Source organism: Aristolochia californica, unplaced genomic scaffold, assembly GCF_029961685.1.
Source record: "Aristolochia californica isolate CCGP_79_NKW_82.1479 unplaced genomic scaffold, dmAriCali1.0.hap1 SCAF_6, whole genome shotgun sequence".
Taxonomy (NCBI): Eukaryota; Viridiplantae; Streptophyta; class Magnoliopsida; order Piperales; family Aristolochiaceae; genus Aristolochia; species Aristolochia californica.
The window spans coordinates 41,957,582-41,977,519 of record NW_027182257.1 but is presented as its reverse complement, the minus strand read 5'-3'; the positions used below and the strand labels follow the sequence as shown (position 1 = coordinate 41,977,519).

General features: G+C 37.4%; 1 protein-coding gene across 1 annotated transcript; it reads right to left on the bottom strand.

Annotated features, from left to right (window-relative positions):
• Window positions 1-934: 934 nt before the first annotated feature.
• LOC137934187 (uncharacterized) lies at window positions 935-18,103 on the bottom strand. Its single transcript, XM_068778445.1, has 12 exons — window positions 17,722-18,103; window positions 16,672-16,859; window positions 12,367-12,441; window positions 11,766-12,207; window positions 11,521-11,654; window positions 6,264-6,467; window positions 5,627-6,175; window positions 5,435-5,514; window positions 4,826-5,189; window positions 4,480-4,692; window positions 3,805-4,150; window positions 935-1,372 (listed from the first exon to the last, which is right to left on the bottom strand). Exons 3-11 carry the CDS (start codon window positions 12,409-12,411, stop codon window positions 3,824-3,826), a joined length of 2,358 nt encoding a protein of 785 aa, XP_068634546.1. The 5' UTR covers window positions 12,412-12,441; window positions 16,672-16,859; window positions 17,722-18,103; the 3' UTR covers window positions 935-1,372; window positions 3,805-3,823.
• Between the last annotated feature and the right edge of the window lie 1,835 nt (window positions 18,104-19,938).

Below are 19,938 nucleotides of genomic sequence, written 5' to 3'. Positions count from 1 at the left end.
GTCCTAATCCATACAGTCCCTATTTCAGGAGCCAGCGAGCCCTCTTTTATTGTTTCTTACCTGGCACTTGAAAGCAAATATGGGAACTCGTCTACATGGCTTCCTGATTAAAACTGCGCTTGCTCCTCTGTTCTGACAAAATTTATGTTTCAAAGAGAATACTCATCTGGATGCAAGAAGACCTGTTTCGAAATCTAAAACTCCGGATGAAAGAATAAAAATCAACGTTTGTTCACGAAGTCTTTCTTTGATAGGCTCGTTGAGATTTATCTGCTTTTGTTGTGCACTATCAGGCTACAGAGGCACAAGGTATTTGAAAGGCACAAAGTCTTCACGAAGTCTTACTTTGAATGGCTCGTTTGTCCTTGGTATCAAGGGAGAGAAGTGTTTACTTTTAGTAGGTGAGTTGAAAAAGAAAAAGCTCGTAGGTTAGGATTCATGAGTTCGAACTTGATTTTATCAGCTTCGACCACAGTTTAATGTTGATTAAACATATATAAAATCATCAAGTTCTTCTGATCTGGCTCTTGATAATTGATGACACAAATTGAGCAGGGCTGGGCATTACCCATTTTAAGCTACCCCAGTGCCACTCCTCGGAGATCGTAATTTCTGTGCATTTAGTTATTCTACATAACATGCCAAATATTTGAACTTTTTTCTAGAAAAGAATAAACACGTTCAAACTTTTTTCTTTGAGCAAAATGTTCGAACTATTGAAAAAGGAAAAAAGGGAAAGAAGGAAAACAGAAACCCTTTTAAGTTTGCATATATGAGGCTTTTTTTATCATGAATCTAGGGTTTAAAGAAACTCAGGCATTGTGAGGATGCCTATTTATTAGAAATTTTTTGTTTATCCCACCTTTGTTAGATCTTTTGTTAAGGCTCCTTTTTCCCTCCCAGCAGTCCAACCTTTGTTCATACTGACGTTTCTAAGAGCTAAGCTATATAATTTCATTTCAACCAGCTGAATTCAAAATGATGGACTACAAACAATCCCAAAGGTTACCTGTAAAACGGGTATTCGGAACAAGTTTTATACATGATGAATGTTAAAAGAATTTTCGTCAACTTCATCAAGATCATCTTGGACCAAGTGCGTGCATGTGATCCAATATTCTCCCATATCCTTCACTGTGCCCATTGTCTTCCACTTCGTTTTCTCCACTTACTTTAAGCTCCTATTAACACTTCCAGCCATAATATACAACATCCCCACCTTTGTGGTAAAAGGGATGGTTCTCATGACTCTTAAGCTTACAACCAAGCCCCATCTGTTCATGCACACGTTAATTCCATTCCTCCCTTGAGCTACTGTGCCTTGGAGTTAGCATTTTGTCCTAGATTTCACTTGCATAAGCTTTCCCTCAACCTGTTCAACCAAAGAAAAGAAAACAAGTAGGTAACACAATTGCCCAAAACCCTCTAACCTAGATGTAACAAATGAGCTAAACACCGTATCATTAGACAAACATAATGTAAACAAGTAGAAATGAGAATACTTAAAGTAGTCAAAGCAACAAGTTGTTTGAATTATTCCACTTTGATGGATTGTTTGAATTATTCTACTTTGATATATGGGATCCATGTCGGGTTCCTAGCCCATTTGGTTTTAAGTATTTTGCGTCGTTCATTAATGATTCAAGTAGAGTCACTTAGATGTATCTCCTACGAGAGAAGTCCGCAGTACTTGATGTATTCCTCAATTTTTTTAATGAAATAAAAAATTAATTTGGTGCATGCGTTTATGTTCTTCGTATTGACAATGGTTTGAAATATCTTAACCATAAATTTTCAGTATTTTGTGTTTCTCATGGTATTTACCCATCAAATGTCCTCTGCCCTTATACACCAAAATAAAATGGGGTGGTTGAACGTAAAAATAGACATCTCCTTGAGGTTACAAGGACATTATTACGACATGAATGTTCTTAAATCTTTTTGGGGAGATGCAATTTTAGCTTCGGTGCTACTTGGTTAATTGTATGCCCTCATCTGTTTTAAGTAGTCAAGTTCTTCAGGTTTTAAAGCCCAATTGTAAATTGTTTGATGTGGCCCCTCGTATTTTTGGATGTACTTGTTTTGTTCATATGTTTGGAACTTCGGTTGATAAGTTTCAATAGAATCCCTGAATAAGAAAATACCATCACTAGTTTTAAGTCTTCACCCACTGAACGAATCCGATCCTAAGTTAAGTCCATAAATTGAGCTATCCTAGAAAGAGCTCCTGAATCTGTAGCAAAGCAGGGCCAACATAAAAGTTCATTATTATTTATATAGGATAGTCTCAACCAACATTTAAGCAAGATAGATATGCAGAAAAGTCATTAGGCTCAGTGAAAATATCAGACTCGGATTTTATGCAGAATCTAGTTTATGAAGTTTCTTTTCCCTAATGTTTTAAAGCTCAGTTACTAAATCTTTCAATTAAAAAAAAAAAATTGCTAAGCTAAATTCCAATGTCAAGAGTTTACTATATCTAAATAAGCTATTAACAAACTTTATTTAGGCATTTCGGAAACATGAATGCAAAAATGTTAATTAACACCATGAATGTAGAAGTACCACACAATAAAAAAATTAATTTATTCCAACATAACATAATAGAGGAACTGAACAAGCAACCCTACAAGGGTGACAGAAATGCAATCAACTATAGGATTAGAAGAAGTGACATTGATAATGAAAACTTAAAAGAGAGAAGGAACTTATTACTAAGCAAAAGAGTCACGGATTTACTACAAAATAATCTCAGCACCAATGATTGTGTCAAGCGATCTTCACAAGGAATTGGAAGGTTCAAACAAGACTAAAAAACACTCCTTAATTCAACTGCATCTACCCAGCTGAAAACTAATGAAGAGTTGATGGGGTGCGGAATCAACTGCATCAACTGTATCACAGGACTCAGTCTGATTCACCTAACCATCTTTCAGGTAAAAAATTTGAAGATTAGAGAAGGCTGTGGCACCTGTAGCCACAAAGTAATGAGACATTTAATGGACAGGAATTGAAGGCGAAATAGGAGTGGCAAGCTATTTCATCTTTTGATACCAAGATCAATATGAGGTTGGAAGATGAAATACTCGTCATAATTATAAATGAGAAACTTTGTGAAAGAGGTATTCAAAGAAGTAGAATAAGAGAGAAGGGAAGGGATGAAAAACTCCATGCAGATTAGACAACTTGGGAGAGAAGAACTCAATCAGCAGTTTGGAAGGTGTAACACAACATTCCTTGGTGCAGATGGGAAGGTAGAGGAGATCGTAGGCTTTTGGATATGACTGCACCTTGTAATTTTCCAGAACCCTGGGATTTGAAGAATCCTATTAGGGAACCATTGACTAGGAAATCACCTTCTTTCGAGTGATGGTTTTCCACAGATATTCCTTCCTTGGAGGTAAAGCACTAAGGGTTAAAAAAAATTTGCTTCTACCCGGAAACAAATTTCTAGTGTTTCCTAGAAGGAGATAAGAAGGCCTAGAAGTTCTTGGGAAGATTATATACAGTGACAACAAAGAATCTCATTTTCAAGGCTACAACATCACTTATTTTGATGACTAACACCTTCAGAATTGCCTGCTTTTGCACCATTGCTCCTATGCAAAAGAGGTTCCATTTAACCATCTCTTTGACAGAGATCAACACTTTCCTTGAAAGTGCAAGTCCAATAGAAGTGGCAATAATTTGGCAACAAGGTTGTCCAGGAGAACATGGCGAAGAACAAATCTGTAGCTGCATACTAAAGAAAAATACGCCAGCAAAATAAAAAAATTATAAAAAGGGATATCTCTAATGGCATACCTCCTGAAGCCCCTCACCACTAGATCTGATTCGTCCAATCAAATGGTTCCCACTCCCGTGCAAAGCTTGCAACAGCCCTCTTTTGTATATCCACTGATTCCTGTTTTCGACGTCGATACATGTCTTCCTCTGGCAGGCGGAGCATTCCCCTTACCACATTGATACCAAAATTAGCTTTAAAGTTCCTCTCATCATCAATCACATGAACAAAGCCCCTATTAAGACCAAATTCAACATGGAAATAAGGGAAGTCTTTGGGGATTGAAGCACGGAGGCCCTTTTCACTTGTGTCAATAAGCTTCTTTGCATTGTGCTGGCTCCATTCATCTTCAGCTTCATCAATCGCCTGAAAAGATGTCAGCAAATATCTTAGAAGAATGATCCAAACCAAAATGCTTCTTGCATGGCAAACTAAAATAAAGAAGATTTAATGATGTAAGCTAATGGATCAAAGAGTATATATCTACAAAGAAAAAATGAAAAATTGAATTTGCATGTATTATGGAACTCAAACCAAGCATTGAAAAATACACTTTTTAGTATTATGAAGAATAACAAAAATAGACAAGGATAAAATAACATTATTACAGAACTTTGAATGATGAGAAGATTATAGATTCTTTACACATGTCAAAAAAGATAATACACTCTTCACAAATAATATACAGGACTGACCTTTTTAAAATAAAGCGGTGCTTCCTTTGCTCTCTCACGGGGTAGAGGTATGCATTCAACCATACAATGGCGTCTTTGCTTTGCTAGCGCCAATACAGTTTCTAGAAACAATACATCCTTTTCCTGTTTTTCAAACATCATTATAAGGCACTTTTTGAAATTTCGTATTTCCTCCCACACATTATCATCAACACTTCTCGTGGCAGACTCATGCTGTATACATAAAACCACACCATTAAGAACCAAGCTCAAAGGTAAATGAAAATAGAAACATAAACTGATAAAAAACATGATTGAATATTGCATGTCAAAGTAAGAATACAAGGAAAAGAAGGAAAAAGAATACCTCTTTTGTTAGGATGCAGCAATGGCCTTCAACAACAGGCTGCCACTGTGGCAGCATTAAGTATGTAAAATAAGCTATTGAAACAATTAGGTGTTTTGGCCTAGTTGGATTTTCAAAACAAAATTGGCAGCGCTCCTGCTGAGTAACGATGCGTTTAGACATATTTCTTTCAGCTAATTTTTGCTCAGAGGCACCTTCTCTCCTTCGATTCTTTTTCTTACTAGAATCATCATCAAATTCATACTCATCATCCACTCGACCAGAGAGTGTAAACTGTTTATTTTGCATTATTTTCCGTGCCAAATGTGCGTCAGCATCATCTTCCAGTTTCTTCCAATGGCTGGGTGAATCCCGACTGACGCACCTGACTCAATGCAGATTATATTAGTTCAATGTAAGAAAAGGGCCAATTGTAAAAAAGGTATATGGATTATATCATGAACAGCAAACTATGAGAAATTTTAGTAGAAAAAGCCAATTCTACACTTTCTGAATAACAGCAATGTAAGATAATTCAATGCATAAACTAGAAAGTCTTTCAGCAAAGAAAATTTCCTTTTAAATGATCAACTGTAAGAGTCCTCTATAATCATACTTCCAGCACTTTACCTATTTTGAATTCCTGCATCCTCCCCACCAGTTGCCTTAGCTGTAGCCTCATCATCCACTGTCATAGTCTCTGCTTCTTTCTGATGGCATACAAACATCACAAAACAACAGAGGTCAGGTAAAAGTATGGCTGCTTCAGGTAAGAGGAAGCATAGAAAGTTGTTGCAGTGACTTAGTGAAATGTTGTCTCACCAACAATGACTCAGCTTCTTCATGCTTTCCTTTCATGCGAAGCTGCAGAACCTTAGCAGCTAATTGATTTCCAGTTAGCACACTCTTGTTAACCTGACAAATGCTAGAGTTTGATGAAGGCACATCTGACCTTTTGATTTCTTCAAGGTTCAAATCAGAAGAACCATACTCAGCCTTAGCATCATGTCCTCTGAACTCATTCATGAAGCTCCCATCATTTGCAAACCGGTTCAGGCTGGATGCAGCTTCGGAGATAATCTGATCACCTTCAGCAAACATCTTCTGTCTGTTCTTTTTTTTCCTCCATGATAGGGAATCATGAACCTTTGGCTCCCTCATTTTTGGATGTTGAACAGAGACATCCTGCAAGTATTTATGATTGTCCTCAAGAGACCTCTCTGTACTCTTCCCTATTCGGTCTTCACATTTTTCTGTTGAGCCCATCCTCCTGCCTTTTATAGCACGTAAATGTGCATGGGCAGGGGCCGCTCTCTGAGACGCCACAGATATGGTCATTTGACCTAGTGAGCCCCACCGTTCTTCAATAACCTGTTGCAGATATACAAGTGTACGCATTAAAAAGAAATTAATATAGAAAAACTATTGAACAATTTGCACAGATAAACAAGAAATTGACCTCCTCAAACTTGCGGCCTTCTCGAACTGCCTGTTCCCTAGCACGTTTTAGTGCCTTGAGTCTCCAGCTTGCACCACCATCACCAACAACTGAAGAAGGCAGAAGCTGGCCTTTGCTTGCCCCTGTCTGTGTTTCATCTTCTGGATAACCACTTCCCCTGTTTTTGAGATAGGGATTCAATTCTTTCAGATTTGGTTCCATTACCTGCCAACCACAAAAAATTAACTACTTAAAAAATGCATAAGAAGACATCACAAAATGGTAGCTACATGTTAAATTCAAATTGTTCAACAGTAATATAATTAGTCAAAAGTCACATAAGTAATATAAGCACATCTAGATTTTTTTGAAGCATGCTTAGATCTCTCTGTACAAACCAAAAAGATCCTTTAATTTTTTTGTATGGTGAGAGAATTTTTATTAGCAGAGAAGAGGAATGTACAAGGACTGCCCCATTACAGCATTGAGGATAGTCCGCAGTGTAAGCAACAATCATTTACAAAGACTAACAAAACAAAAACAATACAGGATTAAAGAAGTAGACATTACAATTCTGGACTAAAAACAACAAGGTCCAAAAGATTAATGTCATCGCAAGCTAGCTTATCTGCTGCAGCATTGGCAGACTGGGAACACGATGCAAGGAAATAGAAAGAGGTGAGGTAAGGTCATGAATTTCCTCAAATAGTGGGAGAAACCACCATGGGGAAACCGTCTTCTTAATGCACCACCTAATGACACTTGCAGAGTCACCTTCCATGAAGAAATTAGGCTTTGACAATGTCAGAGCTAGGTGGTTTTGTCCACCTGGGTGGTTCTGTCCACCACTGATGGGTTAGGTACTTGGCTTTCCACACTTAACAGATCGGTCTTTTGGGTTGTATTGGCTAGGCGTTTAACATGGTATCAGAGTTGGGCACCACGTTCCACGTTCGAATCCCGAGTGAAGCGGTAGGAAACGGGAGCGGTGGGTGTCAGAGCTAGGTGGTACCGTCCACCTGGGTTGTTCCGTCCACCACTGATGGGATAAGTATTTTGCTTTCCACACCTAACAGACCGGTCTTTTGGGTTGTATTGGCTACGCGTTTGACATGGTATCAGAGTTGGGCACCACGTTCCGCGTTCGAATCCCGAGTGAAGCGGTAGGAAACGGGAGCGGTGGGTGTCAGAGCTAGGTGGTACCGTCCACCTGGGTTGTTTTGTCCACCACTGATGGGTTAAGTATTCTGATGGGTTCTGTATTGGTTAAGCGTTTGACATGGTATCAGAGCTGGGCACCATGTTCCATGTTCGAATCCCGGGTGAAGCGGTAGATAACGGGAACAGTGGGTGTCAGAGCTAGGTGGTTCCGTCCATCACTGATGGGTTAGGTACTTGGTTTTCCGCACTTAAGACACCAGTCTTTTAGGTTGTATTAGCTAGGCGTTTGACAGACAACTCTTAATCCATTAAGAAGGGCATGAGTTTCAGCTATAGTGGAATCCTAATGTCTCAGTAGACCAGCATAGGAGAAGACCCTAGCACAAATAATCTCTAAAATACTTCCAAATCCAGCCTGGCTAGGGTTACCAAAGGAGCTAATGTCAAAATCGTCTTAGCATGTAGATTAGGCAGGGCCCATTCTTGATTAATTTATGGTTTGCTAATCGACGTGGCAAACAAATCACTGGCCAATTATGTCTGACATGGTACTCCACATGTGGCCACCCATGAATGAACATGAAATCAATACTGCCCTTGACAATCTCAGATCTGTCACTGTTAGGATTAAAAACCCTGTTATATCTTTCAGCCCGTAAGTACCAAGGCGTGATAGCTAGACAAGTCTTCCAAAGATTTTTTCCCACAACTAGACAAAGAAATCAAAGCATTCTGATGCATAAAGATGCTAAAGGAAGGAGATGCCAAGCACGATGCCAAAGAGCCGTCAATTTTCCTCCTTCCTAAGATCTTATTCTTGTAAGGTTTGCTCTAGAATAAAATTTTCATCATTTCAAAAAAAAAAAAAGATGGAACAGGAATAAGTGGTCCACGGAATCATTAATTGACTGCAAAAACTGCAAAAGGAGTAAATTATAATCATAACTCTTCTGGCCCAGTCAAAAGGATCCTTGCAAAATAGGATTGGTTTAAATAATAATAAATAAAATATAAATTCCATGGTTCATTATAACATATTCCAATTTTGGTCTAATGTATATCAAGTGTCTATCTTTTAGGGTCAATTGATAATTTCTTGCAACTTCGTCCCTTTCACCTCCTACTGTTGTAGTGGTGGATGCCCTTCTTGTACATTGCAAACCCAAAAAAAAAAAAAAAAAAACAAGATCCCCACATCCAGTCCATCTTAAAAGTGTTAGATTTAGAAGTCAGAGTGTAATATGAAATCTGAGGATGAAAGAGAGAAGAGCAGCAAGCATAATACAGATGTGACCTCATTATCAGCTATCTATAAAGATAAATTACATTATTTTCATACTTAGAGAGCACTAACGCTAAAAACAACTTCATTAACAAATTCCATAGACACAAGGTCTCCTTTCCAACTCCCTCAAGCTTGCAGACACGAAGCCGAGTCGGCTTAGGCTCAACTCAGTTTTTATGCTCAAGCCTTAAGCTGAGCTCGAGTGTGGTTTGGGTTGGCTCAATGGCTTGAGATTATATCTTTTAAAAAAATATCATCTTATATATAAGAGAAGAGGAGATGCCCTAATTTCTCTCCTAATCCCTCGACACAGCCACTTCCTCTTTGGCTCTTCCAAGTATGTCCCTTTCTCGTCTTTCTCTTCTCTTTCCTCTCTTTCGCTCTGTCAGAAAGTGTTTCGATAGAGAGGAGAGGTGAGGAGGGGTGCCAAGTGCAACCCTCCCCCCTTTTTTGCACCAGGAGAAGCATCCCCCTCATTCTATTTCTTCAATCTTGAGAAGGGGAGGGTAGCACCCCTCTTCCTCCTCTCCTCCCTTTTGCAACCCTATTTCAACAAAGAATAGAGAGGGAAAGGGAGGTCAAACCCTCTCCTGGTTTCTGCCATGACCCTCAAATTCCATACTCCATGACTCTTGGAAGCGCCATGGCACATAGGAATTTTGCCCAAGCCGAGCTCAAGCCTAGTGGTTATGATTCGAGTTCAGCCCAAGCCTACAATAATTTGAGCTCTACTTAGCTCATTGTCATAGCTAGCTAGGAAGCACAACAGCATCCCTCCCCTCATTAACAGTCAAGCTTGAGACATAGGAATTTTGCTCAAGCCTAGTGGTTATGGTTCAAGTTGAGCCCAAGCCTACCATAGTTTGAGCTCCACTTAGGTCATTGTCACAGGCTAAAGTCATATGCTCAACTTGCTAAATACATGTGTAGATGACCCACAATCAAACATACCGAGTTGACTTTGTCCTAATTATGTCACAAAAATTCGTCAAAAAAAAATTTTTAGTACAGCCAATTGAGCTTTGAAATTGTCAGAAACATTCTTGCGCCAAACTACACCAACACCAACACCTACTCCAGTATCCTATAGCCCCTCCTCAAGCTGGAGAATATATCTATTTCAAAAAAAGAAAAGAAAAATAATGAAAGAAAAAAAGCTATGACTATATAACATGGAGTCCCAATTTGAACAATAACTATAAAAATGAACCAAATAGGAAGATTAATATTGCTCTCAGTAGTTCCCTTTTCCTTCTCTCCCTTAATAGCAACACCATGTCAAGAAGCATCACAGCCTATGGCATATTGATGGGAAAGAAAAGAAATAATAAAGACAAACAAGAGGGACAACCCTAACTAGAGGGTGCACCAAAATATAGAAGATAAAAATGCAGAAAAAATGGGAGACACAAGGACCATATATTCAAAATTCACAAAGACACTCTACAAATTCAAATAATGAAAGTAGAAATTTAGATCGGTAAGAATAGTTTTATCCCACTTCTAGCCTGTCAAACACAAAAGAATCACCTCAATAGACTCCACAATACGGAGACCAATCCAAGGAACTCAAAAAACAAGGATTTCATTTGAATCCCTTGACAAAAGGGTCATGTATTTCCCAAAAAGAGTCTAATTTAAACAAAGTAACAAAAGGTTCAATCAAGAATATTTATTTTACAAACACTGAGAATTTCCTTTTCAAACCAAAAATCTGAATTTCAAAATCAAAAGATAGATGAGTTCCAAAAAAAATACACAAGTTCGTCTCACGAAAAAGGAGGAGAAAACTTAAATATTTTAAGTTTTCCAAACAGAAGATGGTAGGGATATAAAAAACAAACATTTTAATATGTACAAGCGAAAGACAAATCATCGTCGCCTCTAACTTTATCCCATGTTGGAGTCAGCTAAATGACCTATCATGAGTTAACTACTATTTCAAAAACAAAAAAAAAAAAAAAAAAAGTCAATGACATTACTTTGTTGGCCTTCCTCAGGTATTCCCACAATACTTACATCCTACAAACAACACCACTTGTGTCTACCAAATCTCAACACGAGATAAATAATGTCTTGCTTCTGCCCAAGTGAAATTTGATGTGTTTTTCTATTGTTATTTTTAGGGAAGGTCACGTTAGTAAACACCTGATATATAATTGAGATGATCACAACTTAGATCTCAAAATGACAGATCAGATGAGTAAGAGAACGATCCACATCATAGTTGTGCGCTTGGATGAATAGATGCAACCACAAATGCATTTCCAGTGAAGCTTCTTTTGAAACATTTGAGCTAGAGCAATTTGAGGACCTTGCATGAAGACAAGACTAACCTAGCAAAATAAAGGCAAAAATAAGAAAAAGGAGGTAAAGCATGTAGAGACTTTTTTTCATCTATAACTTGAGAATCTCCATTAAACTCTAGGAGTGACTGATCAACAACTTGTTACTGGTTTCGAAGTCAGATTTAACTCATTGTTGTTAATTCAAAATTGTCTTGTATTAGATGATTGGATTATATTTTTTCTCTAAACCATTTACTTTTCTCTCCTTTCAGAGAGCTTTGTATCAACTTTTTTACTTGCTAAAATCTTATTTGACAAAGAAGCAAAAATGGTTTTAGTTACTTGATTGTTAGCATCTTGAAACTCTCTAAGAGTTTCACCAATACAGGAATGCAAAAGGCCTTCAGTCCTTCCCCCACACAATTCGACAAGTTATTAGATTTCAATATGCATGATAGATGTTGCCATCAAAATAGTTTTCATAGATCTTCAATGCTGAACATAAACATTAACAAATAAAAATACAAAAGAGGTTGCTGCTTACCTCATCATCCCGAGGTTCCTCCACTGGTTCTTCACTTCTTGTGTCTGTGTCTGACTTGCTCAAAGGCTTAAGCATCCATTCCAGGCCAATATCTTTCCTTTTGACTCCTTTCTCATCTTCCTCTTTGCTGACATCTAGAAAGAACATTAAACCAAACCATCCAAATCTATGAGCTAAAAATACTTAAACCAACATGCTAATAAACAAACAAATACTACATATACCCAAAAAGTCATCATTCTTACCATTATATTGCTCCTTTTTATGTTTCCCACCTTCCTTTTTATGGCCATTTTTTCTACGAAAAGAAGTGGAATCTTCATTTTCAGAATCTGATGACAAATGAGTCTCGGACAGATAGTTCTCATTCCTATTCGGTCTTCTCTTTGTCTTTTTGTTTTCTTCAAAACTGGAGTTCTGACCATAATGCCTCTCCCTCCTTTTACTCCTTTTATTTTTCTTTTTAGTTTGTTGTTCTGTCTCGGAATCAAAATCACTTGAACTTCCAACCATTGATGAAGAAGACAAAGAACCACTGGAGTACTGCTTTTTTTTTCTTCTTGAAGTTTTCTGGATCTTCTGAAGTTCTTCACTCTCAGAACTGCTATAGTCAGACCTCCTTTTCTTATGTCTCTTTGTCATACTAGATTTTTTCCTTTTTTTTGTTTGAGAATCGACATCCGATGTCTGTCACACCAAAATTAAGATTTGGTATCAGTATTGGGTAATTAATTAAAGAAACATCCTCAAGCAGATAAATCCAACTACATAACCTTTCTTTTTGGGGGCAGAAGGGGAGGGGAGGGGGAGTATAAGAAAAATCAAAGAAGTTTTTTTTATGTTTACCCTATTAAGCTGATCCCGAGAGATAAACTTCACTCCAGGAAGCATTCTTCCAATGTTTCCAAAGAGTAATAAAACCTGCATTATCAGTTGAAAGTTATGTACATAAAGACACAAAGAACACAAATAAATAATTTGAAAAAAAAAGATAACTCTGCATTCCAATTCAAAAGCAAAAGCACGAAGCAAATCTACAACAAGAATAGAGAAACACTTGTTTAGAAATCAAATAACATTGCCGGCATTGTTAAAGCATTAACTCACAAATAATGGTCCATTGTATAAATTGCTCAATCATTTATCTTCTAGCTCCATTGCAGGCTTAGAAAATTTCCTCCATCATATTTTTGGACTTTCTCCATGGTCATCAATTTATCTATAGAAATAACCATTCTTCTATTTATTTTTTGCCAAATTTCACTAAATGATATCACTGTCCTTCTCATTGGTGACTGTTTGCCTACATTAAGATTTCAAACCATTTTGATTTTTTTGACTGATCCTAAATTTCATTAAATGATCTTGACTTTTTTTGTCTATTTTTACTATTACGATTTTGAAACATTTATCTCAAATATTTCTTTCCTTATTGCCACTATGCATCTTATGTTTCTCATTTTGCAAACCAGATTAGATTCTAATGAATTTGCTTCAATGGAAGAAAAGAAGTTTCATGAATGTTGTAATTGACCTACTTTTCAAAAGTTGCAACAGACTTTTTTTTGAAATGATAAGACCCAAATGATATGAGGGCCTTCAACTCATACATCTAAATGATCATCCTACTTCCCCGTTTTAAAATTTTGGATTTTCGAAGTCCTCGTCCTTCTAAAACATGATTCAAAGTTTCCCCCCAAGAAAAATACCAAACAAATTTAAGCAATCGAAAACAAAATGCAACAATTAATTCAATTTTGACTCTTCCAAATCTCATTCGTATGGTCATCCTTCACCTAAAAAATAACATGATTTGGTAGATCTTTCGAAAAGGTACAAATGACAATAAACTGGATTCCCTTTCCTCCTCATATAAAATGCTTCACAACACTATTTGTTATTATTTATCCTGATAAACAATAAGTATCAACTTCAATCATCTTTTATCATAAACAAACTTCAAGATGTCCAACAAAAGAATTTGAAAGGCAGTATATCACTAGTAAGCATTCCTTTGCATTTGATCAGAAGAGAGAATTGCTCGGTATATGAATTCGTATGTTAAACAAGAACTTCGTGAACTCCCGGGATTAAATGATGAGGAATTGTTGGCTTTTTGCTCTCTCCTTACAAAACTCAATAGCACTATTATCCAGGAACACTCGGTTGATAAGCTGATTTGGAAGCCCAGTAATAATGGCCGATTCACTGTCACTTCGGCGTACTCTCATATCAATATTCATGAGCACAAGGCGAATCTGGCTTGGAAACTCTCAACACCAAGCAAAATCAAATTTTTCATGTGGTCAACCATCAAAGAACAGATTCTTACTTCAGACAACCTTCATAGAAGAGGCTTCACTGCACCTGATATTTCTTGTCCCCTTTGCGGAGAGTGCGAAGAGACAGTCCAGTATGTCATCTTACACTAGATTTTCGTGGCAAGTTTGAATGAAGATCTTTCAGAAATTTAGGCTCCATGTGGGGCTACATCAGGACCTCTTTGGCACCTTTGAGATGGTTCGAGGGATTCTCCTTCCTCGGTTGGACAAGTTAATTCTTTCGGCCTGTCTTGCGCATGTTCCATGGTGCATTTGGCTTGAGCGGAATAACCGGAGATTCAACTCCAAAACTAACACCCCAGACAACACGGCTTCTCATGCCGTTGGCCTCATCTCGAACTGGCTTCATACAAAGAAGGATTTTGCCACTCTATCGGGGGTTTCCCTTCAGGAAAAATGAAATTTGATCGCTCATATGTCTGGCCCAAGCAGAACTCCGAGTATGGCTATCTGGGATCCTCCCCCTTGCGACTGCATAAAGCTGAATTTTGATGGTAGTGCTGTTGGCAGTCCTGGGCCAACTGGAGCAGGTGGTGTGTTCAGAGGTCACAATGGAGACCTTATTCTTTCTTATGTTGGTCCGGTAGGCATTGCCGATTCTAATATTGCTGAAGTTAGTGCTCTGTTGTTCGGCCTCCAAATCTTCAGGGATCGTCTCCATGGCAAGTTAATCATTGAAGGCGACTCGAAGACGGTTATTAGTTGGTGTTCCAAAGACAGCTTCCCTCCTTGGCGCCACTAACCCATCACTGATAGTATTGCTGACATTGTATCTTCCACACATTGTAATTGGAATCTCATTCCTAGATCAGCCAACTCTTTGGCTAATAAATTGGCAAAATTCGGAACTTCCCAACAATCTCTCATTGTTTGGGAAGGCTTCCCTCCTTTGTAATATGCTCTCTCTCTTGAGCTTTTGTCTTAATAAAAATCAGCATCATTTAAAAAAAAAAAGATAAAACCACTAGACTAAAATAATAAACCTAATAGAAATCCAAAGAAAAGCCAGACCATTCTCATTTGCGAGCAAAATAATATTGTTTGCAAAATAATAAGCAGAGATTGGTAATGGCATTCAAACATAACCAAGCGGGTAATCACAATTATTTCCAAGCCAAACAATGACATACCCACGACAATAACAGCAGTGAAAACAGATAACCAAATTAGTTAGAAGACCTAATCTATAATCAATGACTAAGAATAGAGCGAGCACGCAAGCGAGCGAAAATGGAGAGAAAAACACATGTCTTGTGTCCCTCAATTTACATATGATGCACCATCAATCATACTAAATTTTTTACATATGTTGCACCATCAATCATACTAAAATGTTTCAAACAAGTACAAAATTGTATTAAAAATACATGCCTTGCACCTCTCAATTGTTTCCCATTGGTATGAGAAGCAAACATGTAGAGGTTAAGACCCCATTAGTGCCCCTCGTAGGAAATTAATATCCCAGGAAAAGCTAGAAATACTTTTCCTAGGATATATATTTCCAAAAAAACTTCAGTATTAAAATCCTATTAGTGCCTTACTAGGAAATTACATGAAATTTTTTAAAATTTCATTTTAGTTCCTTTCCCAATGAAATAAATAGAAATTATTAATCTGTCTCGTACATTACCATGTTTATCAAATAGATTTACAGTAAAATAAGATGTCAAATACAAAATTTAAAGATTCATACAGCTTCTATGACTTGACTCAGATCCTAAATGGTTTGTGCCACCTTGAACTCCAAGTTGATAAATATATTCCCAGGTATCATAATTTAGATAAATAAGGTTTAAGAAGTCTTGTTAAATAAAGATAGCAAGAATCACATTAAACTAATCGGGTTCAATTAGCTCAAGTCAGATCAACCAATCAGTTATGATAATTTTCAATGTTTAAAAGTAATCTTAGATAATCAGAGGCATTGGCATGCCAGGTGAAGTTAACATACATATTACCCTCAATGCATGCAATTGTGGTGTCTATATGAGAAATAATACAAAAAGATACTGAACCCGACCTGATTATTAGTTCTGTCGGGTGAATAACCTTGAACCCAACACAACTATTCCCCTATCAGAGTTCTCCCTTGTAAGTTTATCAACTTCATTTTTAATACCTTAATGATATCTTATAATTTCCTCACTAAGTTTCATACAGCTTCTATGAGTTGACACATATCCTAAATGGTTTATGCCACCTCAAACACCAAGTTGGCTACGCCAGCTTGGCCATTCATAGTTTCAATGTATTACACAATAGGAATCAACATAGCTTTGAAGAGTTTTCATTTTTTTTTAATGATTTACAGCATTAAAGATCATTCTAAGGAAAGAACAAGATAAAGATAAAGCTGCAGTTCAGAGCATAATAAGACATTTCTGCGGTTTCATACAAAAAAAAAGGCATGGGAGACTTGGGCCTTTGGCTTCATGGTCACATGGGGTTTTTTTGGTGAAAGGTCTTTGGTTCAAGTCTCACCAGGGCTAAAGGGGTTATGAGTGTGTAATCAACAGTCAAAATAATAATAATAATAATAAATAAATAATAAAAAATACACAAGTGAGAATTTGAAAAACATATAGGCCCTGTTAGGGCCTTTTCCTAAAACTAAGGTTCTTTTCCTGAACGAAGCTCAAGACGATTTCTAAAATTTTTTTTTTATCCAACAGAAGAACTGAGACTATGACCATTGCTTCCCATCCGCAAGGAGTGAGGGACTTTTTGTTTAGCAGCTATCTCACGATGCATTTCAGAGACTAATGTACAGAAGATGAAAACCCCCAATTAAGATTAAAATCGAACTAACCAGAGGCGCTTGAACTCGAATACAACTTCTGTAAGCAGTCAAAGAACCTTCAGTGATCTCCAACTCAGAAACCCACTTCCAACATCCGAAGAAAGAACCCCACGAGGTGCAACGAGAAGACCACCAAGGAGCAGAAACGCAAAGAATCTCAGATCGAACCAATTGCTATAAGGGTAAGTTGAATAAATCTGAAATAATAAAAAAAGATTGGTAAGATAAAATAATAAATATATACATATTATGGAATAAGAAAGATTATATATAGCTCATTTCTATTATATGTGGAGCCTATTACAAAAAACCTAAGTACATCTGAATGGACAATTGAAGCAACTATATCTTCCAACTGACCTAAGACGTAAGTAAACTACAACAAACCGAAATCAACCCACAAAAAATCTTACAACTGATTTTGTTGCTGCTCCGTCCTCCTCTCCCACAGCCTCTTTGGTCTCTAAGAGACAAAGGGCAAAACAAAAGAAAATATCTAAAATACACCAAACGAGTTGCTACGAACCGTACCTCATCAGTGATGGGGGGTCGGGTTTCATTGGCTAATGGACGCCTGTGTAGGCAACTCAGCCTCGTTTGAACTGGACTCAACCCACCCTCCATTACCCCATAAACCCTAACCCACCCTCCATTACCACCTAAACCCTAAACCCATCCTCCATTACCCCCTAAACCCTAAACCCATTAGCCCCCTAAAATCTAAACCCTAAACCCTAACCCTATTTCCAGAACCAAACCATAAACTTTTTACACTAAACCCCCTAAAAGCCCCAAACCCTAAACCCTATTACCCCAAACTCTAAACCCCTAAACCCTAATTTCTATTAACCCTACCTTGACCATAACCATACTCTAAATACCCTAAACCCGAAATTGTACCCTATAAAGACGAAATTGAACCCAAGATACCATAAATCCTAACCCCATATCCCGAAATTATGCAGAAACTAAACAATAAATACAAATACCGCACACAGAAATTAAGATTAAATCAAATACAACAGTAAATTAATTAAAAAAATTAGGGTTTAGGGTTACCTTCTGAATTTTGGGGAAAACCGAAGCCCAATGGGGAAATCAAGGGAAATCGAAGTAGAATCGAAGAAATTGACGCCGAAATGGGGAAAATCGAAGGAAATCGAAACCGAAATGGGTGAAATCGAACGAGTTCGGGAGGATTTTTAGAGGAAAAGATAATAGTGAGAGGGAGAAGGGAGAGGGAGGCCGAGAGAGACAGGGAGAGTAGATGCGAAGACGATGAAGGAAGAAGATATGCGACGACGATGTAACGGGAGAAGATATGCGAAGACGAAGAAGGGAAAAGAAGACGAGAAGAAGAAGAGCGGGAGAAAGAAAAAAAAAAATCGGCGGAGGAAGGCCGTAAGGGAGAAAGAGCGCCAGATAAAAAAAATAAAAATAATAAAAAAAATCGGGGGAAGAACCCGAACCCTCTGGTTTTTTGCGGGGTTAGTTCCCAAATAGATTTTTTAAGTTCTAGTTGATGTCTAGCATGAAGATCATATCAATTATATACATGAAGATTATCTTCGCACTTTAAAGGGGGTAAGTCCCCCAAATTGATACATGAAGATAGAGATCATGTCAGCCATGTACACGAAGATCATCTTTGCACTTGTGTTAGTGTTGATAATTCATGTCATGTGTACTAGAAAAACAGTTTCCAGTGTTAGTACCCTAATATGAGAAAAACATAAAAAATAAGAGAATCTCTAAACCTTTACAGTACACTTAATTACAGTATAATCCTTAAACCCCAAATTAGGTCAAATAATCATTATTACTACACGAATAAGTTATTTAATGTATAATTAAATATATTAATATATTTATTAATTGAATTAAATATTCTATTATGCATTAATATGGTAATTACACGAGCCAATGAAATACACACATGATTAATTATAAATAATAAATAAATAACGTTATAAATAACAAAAACGAAAGTAATATGTTGAGTTATTGATTTATTAATAACATATGATATACTTTAACCTAAAAATGAATAATTTAAGAGAAAAAATTGATCTAATCATAAATTTAACACACTATATATTTGTACATAATATATTTTATGTATTATTAATTAATAATATATTATCACAAAATTTAAAAGCATTGGTTTAGTTAACTATAGCAATTGAATAATTATGCCAAAATAATTTATCAAATATTTATTTTAACAATATTTTAATTATGACTATTAAATCACTATTTTAATATAGTAATTATAAAATAAATATATTAAATAAAAAAAAATATTTTATAAATAAAATTTATAAATTAATGATTTTGATGATGATAGTTTAATTTTTTCTAAACTTAGGAAAAATAAAACCATCGTCGTCTTCCTCAGCAACGAGCCAGTGGGCAATGGTGACGGCGACGGGCCAGTGGACAACGACGGCGGGCAACGCTGATAGAGGCGGCGCTCCGATGGTACACAGAGAGGGAGAAGAGAGGGAAGGCGAGAAGCTCTGCAACAGATGTTTGACCTCCCGTGCTCTGCGACGGAGGTCGAGAGGGAGAGGAGACGGAGGATGGCTGTTAAACTGAAGCCGATGGCTAAAATCAATGTCAAATCGAAAGTCAAAATTAAGAAATCGAAGCCCAAATGTCAAAATCGAAGAAAACCAAAACTAAAACAGGGGAAACCGCAAGAAATTGGAAGGTCTTTTGGGGGAAAAGATGATAGCATGAGGGAGAAAGGAGTGAGATGCCGAAAGGGAGAAGAGATTGAGAGATAAGAGAGAGGGAGAAGCGAGCGGGAGGTTCAGAGAGAGAGCGAGTATGAGAAGGAGAGAAGGACGTCATAGAGATGGAGATCGGAGAGAGAGAGAGAGAGAGAGAGAGAGACCGGAGAGGGACGGTGGAGACAAAAGAGGGAGCAGAGAACGGAGAGGGTTGCAGAACGAAAGAGAGTTGTGGGAACCAGAGAGGGTTGCAGAATGAAAGAGAGTTGCGGGAACCAAAGAGTGAAAATGAGCGAAAACGAGAGGGATAGTGTGCGAGAGACAGAGGCCCGAGAGAGCGTCCCGCGAGTGTCATGTACATGATTTTCAAAATCGGGTGGAAAGCGCTTTCCGTCGTTTACTCTTGGGACATGAACTCCTGAGTCATGGATAATCATGTACATGACATGATCTTTGGCGTTCTCTAACGACATCAGGACATAAACTGAGTAATGCGCTTGATCTTTGTATCCTAAGTCATGTAGACTAACCCCCCCTTGGT